The sequence below is a fragment of the Rhagoletis pomonella genome, unplaced genomic scaffold (genome assembly GCF_013731165.1).
Source record: "Rhagoletis pomonella isolate Grant_MI unplaced genomic scaffold, Rhpom_1.0 Rhpom_scaffold_00001, whole genome shotgun sequence".
Taxonomy (NCBI): domain Eukaryota; kingdom Metazoa; phylum Arthropoda; class Insecta; order Diptera; family Tephritidae; genus Rhagoletis; species Rhagoletis pomonella.
In genome coordinates, this window is record NW_023458555.1 from 46,210,364 (window position 1) to 46,213,688 (window position 3,325).

The 3,325-nt window shown below is 34.0% G+C and overlaps 1 protein-coding gene across 1 annotated transcript; it reads left to right on the top strand.

Moving 5' to 3' along the window:
• Positions 1–297: 297 nt before the first annotated feature.
• LOC118744926 (mitochondrial glutamate carrier 1-like) lies at positions 298–2,804 on the top strand. The gene is made up of 4 exons (XM_036478366.1): positions 298–466; positions 540–1,025; positions 1,099–1,239; positions 1,313–2,804. Exons 1-4 carry the CDS (start codon positions 453–455, stop codon positions 1,458–1,460), a joined length of 789 nt encoding a protein of 262 aa, XP_036334259.1. The 5' UTR covers positions 298–452; the 3' UTR covers positions 1,461–2,804.
• Positions 2,805–3,325: the final 521 nt, after the last annotated feature.

Sequence of the window (3,325 nt, forward strand, 5' to 3'; positions counted from 1 at the left end):
CTTCTCAGATATTTTCATATCGGCATAGCTGACGTAAATCTTAAAATGTTTACGAAATACTTTAGCAGAAGTCTTATAATATAATACATTTTATAATTCCGGTGGGAACTCCGCAATTTTTTTGGAGAGGCACCCTAATTTAGTACCATACATAGATACATATGTACATATTTTGACATTAAGCATCTTAGCATTTAAGATTCTTATCTGGCATGTAAACTTATTGTACATCATCGATCGATTTTCATATGTATATGATCCACCTCACATCACACAAATTTATTTAATGACTAACTTATGTGTCTAATATATGTCGTAACTCCTCTAACAGCTTGCTACCGAAAATAATCAATGGTGGCATCGCCGGCATCATTGGTGTCTCTTGTGTCTTCCCGCTGGATTTGGTCAAAACCCGTTTACAAAATCAACAAGTTGGACCAAATGGCGAAAAAATGTATAAAAACATGTAAGTCTCACTACGATAAATGTTTCCGCAATGCTTAAAAAAACAAAGTAAATATTCTCAACTCTTTCTCCAGGTTCGACTGCTTTCGCAAGACATATCACGCCGAGGGCTACTTCGGTATGTATCGTGGTTCGGGTGTCAACATATTACTCATCACACCTGAAAAAGCGATCAAGCTGACTGCCAACGATTACTTCCGTCACAAGTTGACCACCAAGGATGGTCAATTGCCGATGACCAGTCAAATGTTGGCAGGTGGTTTAGCTGGTGCATTCCAAATTATTGTTACTACTCCTATGGAGTTATTAAAGATTCAAATGCAAGACGCGGGTCGAATTGCAGCGCAGGCTAAATTAGCTGGCAAAACAGTTGAAAAAGTTTCGGCAACTAAATTAGCCTCACAGTTAATCAAGGAGAAGGGTATTTTCGGTCTATATAAGGGTATCGGGGCAACTGGCGCGCGTGATGTAACATTTTCCATTGTTTATTTCCCACTATTTGCTACGTTAAATGCGCTGGGGCCACGCAGAAATGATGGTTCTGGAGAGGCAGTATTCTGGTATGTATGCGAAGTGCGAATTTAACAATTAAGACGATAGAAACTTGACACAAGAGTATCTTGTTATTCATAGGTGTTCCTTCCTGTCTGGTTTGGCAGCTGGTTCATTTGCTGCGCTCTTTGTCAATCCGTTGGATGTGGTGAAGACGCGTTTGCAGGCTATTAAGAAAGCGGATGGCGAGAAAGAGTTCAAGGGCATCGTCGATTGTGTTAGGTGAGTAATTGCAAGGAGTATGCTTTTATTTTGTTTAATTTAAATAAGTAAATTATATTTTTTCTTTGTTTAGTAAAACATTCAAGTACGAAGGTCCGACTGCATTTTTCAAGGGCGGGCTCTGCCGAATGATTGTGATCGCGCCACTCTTTGGCATTGCGCAGATGGTTTACTTCCTGGGCGTCGCAGAAGCAATGCTAGGTCTTAAAAATAAGGATTAAACGCACACAAGTTAAACTTGCAGATAATTTAGTTTTACTATATATATGAAGTCAAAAGATGATTGTACATAGATATAATTAGCACCAAAAGGCAAACTATCTAAAGCTGGAATTTTAAAGTAAACTAGCAACATAGAACTGAACTACATTCACAACTAACTCTATGTATTATAAATGTAATGGAATTGCATTTTATCGAGTTCTGTCCGTAAATAAACTTCATGTACTAAATACTCGTTCAAATTCGAAAAACGTTAAACTTATGCACACTTTGACATTGTTGTTGAAAAATGGTGTTATTTACATGTATACAAATAAAAATATATGTACATATGTATAGTACACAAGGTACACAAGAGGGTGCGCTAATTAAGCGCTCATACAAATACAGCAAAGCCATGTCAACTCAAAATTATATGCAAACAGAAACCAATATGCTTAAGAATATAATGCAAAAAGATTTGTTAAAACAGAGCAAAAAAGAAATATACATAGACATTAATTAAAGTTGTGTTTATAAATTAATAGCAAACGCTTATAAAAAAGTGATTTTATTTATAGAAAAAAATATTTATGTCATGAGTATTGATTATAAAGCTTAACATTCTTTTTTAGTAAAAAATTGTATTAAACGAAAAGAGTTAAAAATAATGTGATTATCTCTTTGTAGATGTTGAGTTTTGAGGAACTGACCAATTTTCTGCCAACTCTTACTATACAACAATAGCATATGTTTGTATGTATGTATCTATCTACATTTGTATTAAAAACATGCGCATAAAAACTTGCATATGCGCCAGACAATTAACATAATGACAATAAACTGCAGCAGCTATAGATGCATTAGAGGCAGCAGAGCAAAGCAGCCACAAATTCAATACAAATTGAGAAAATTATGAATTTATAAATTAAAATCTGCTTAAATTTATAACCAAAATATACACTATACACACTTAAAAATATTGATTGTTTAACTATATAATCGAAAAAGTTATATTGCGCAAGCTTTAGTGTAGCGTGACTGCTTTCATAAGCAAAATATTGTGCAAATTGTTGCTATTTAGAAAAGGAGGAAGCATTGCTTTACAATAGTATTAAATTGCATTATTAATTGAAAAAATTTGTTGAAAGTTGCTCTTTATTGCTCTCAATTGCATTTGCTCCCAATGCTTTTTCTGCGTTTGTATGTATGTTTTATGTAATTTATAGCTTAATTAGCCCAATTTAAATGTGTTTGAATAGGCGTAAAAAATAATATTGTATTTTGCTTCAATAGAAATTATGGTCCAATAAATGTTGCAAACGTATATTTCAAATAAAAAATGTATGCCATGAACAACTTTATTTAATTGGAGTTTGTAATAGATGTACATAAAATATGTTAAGTAAACCTCCGTAAAAATGTCACGAGCTTCTGCTGAAAAATGCAAGAAGTCGAAGGTGTTCGAAAATTAGTTTCATTGTAGAAGGTGTCTTGAAAAAAAAGATCATTGATTTCTTTGTTATGAAGCTGGCTTATCGGTGTGCAAAGCTAAAACAGTTTTGAAGAAATGTATCGTTGATATATCTGAATACACAATTCGAGGATTTTTGTGCCCAGTCAGCGTCAAGTTTCGAAGCCGTTTGAAGAAACAGATTCTTTCACTATTATATTTGTTTTAAGAGAGAACAAAGCAAAAAGGAGTTCATCGTCGTCCGATAAAAAAAAATAAATTCTTCAGGAATTAGTCAAGCATAAGGTCTGAGGAATGCGATTTAGACGGCAAAGAAGCAATGAAGCGAAATTCGGCAAATTTGGAGGCGATTATCTCGAAAATTTGGATTTGAGATCAACATCGTTAATGGCAGTGAAAATACATTTTACT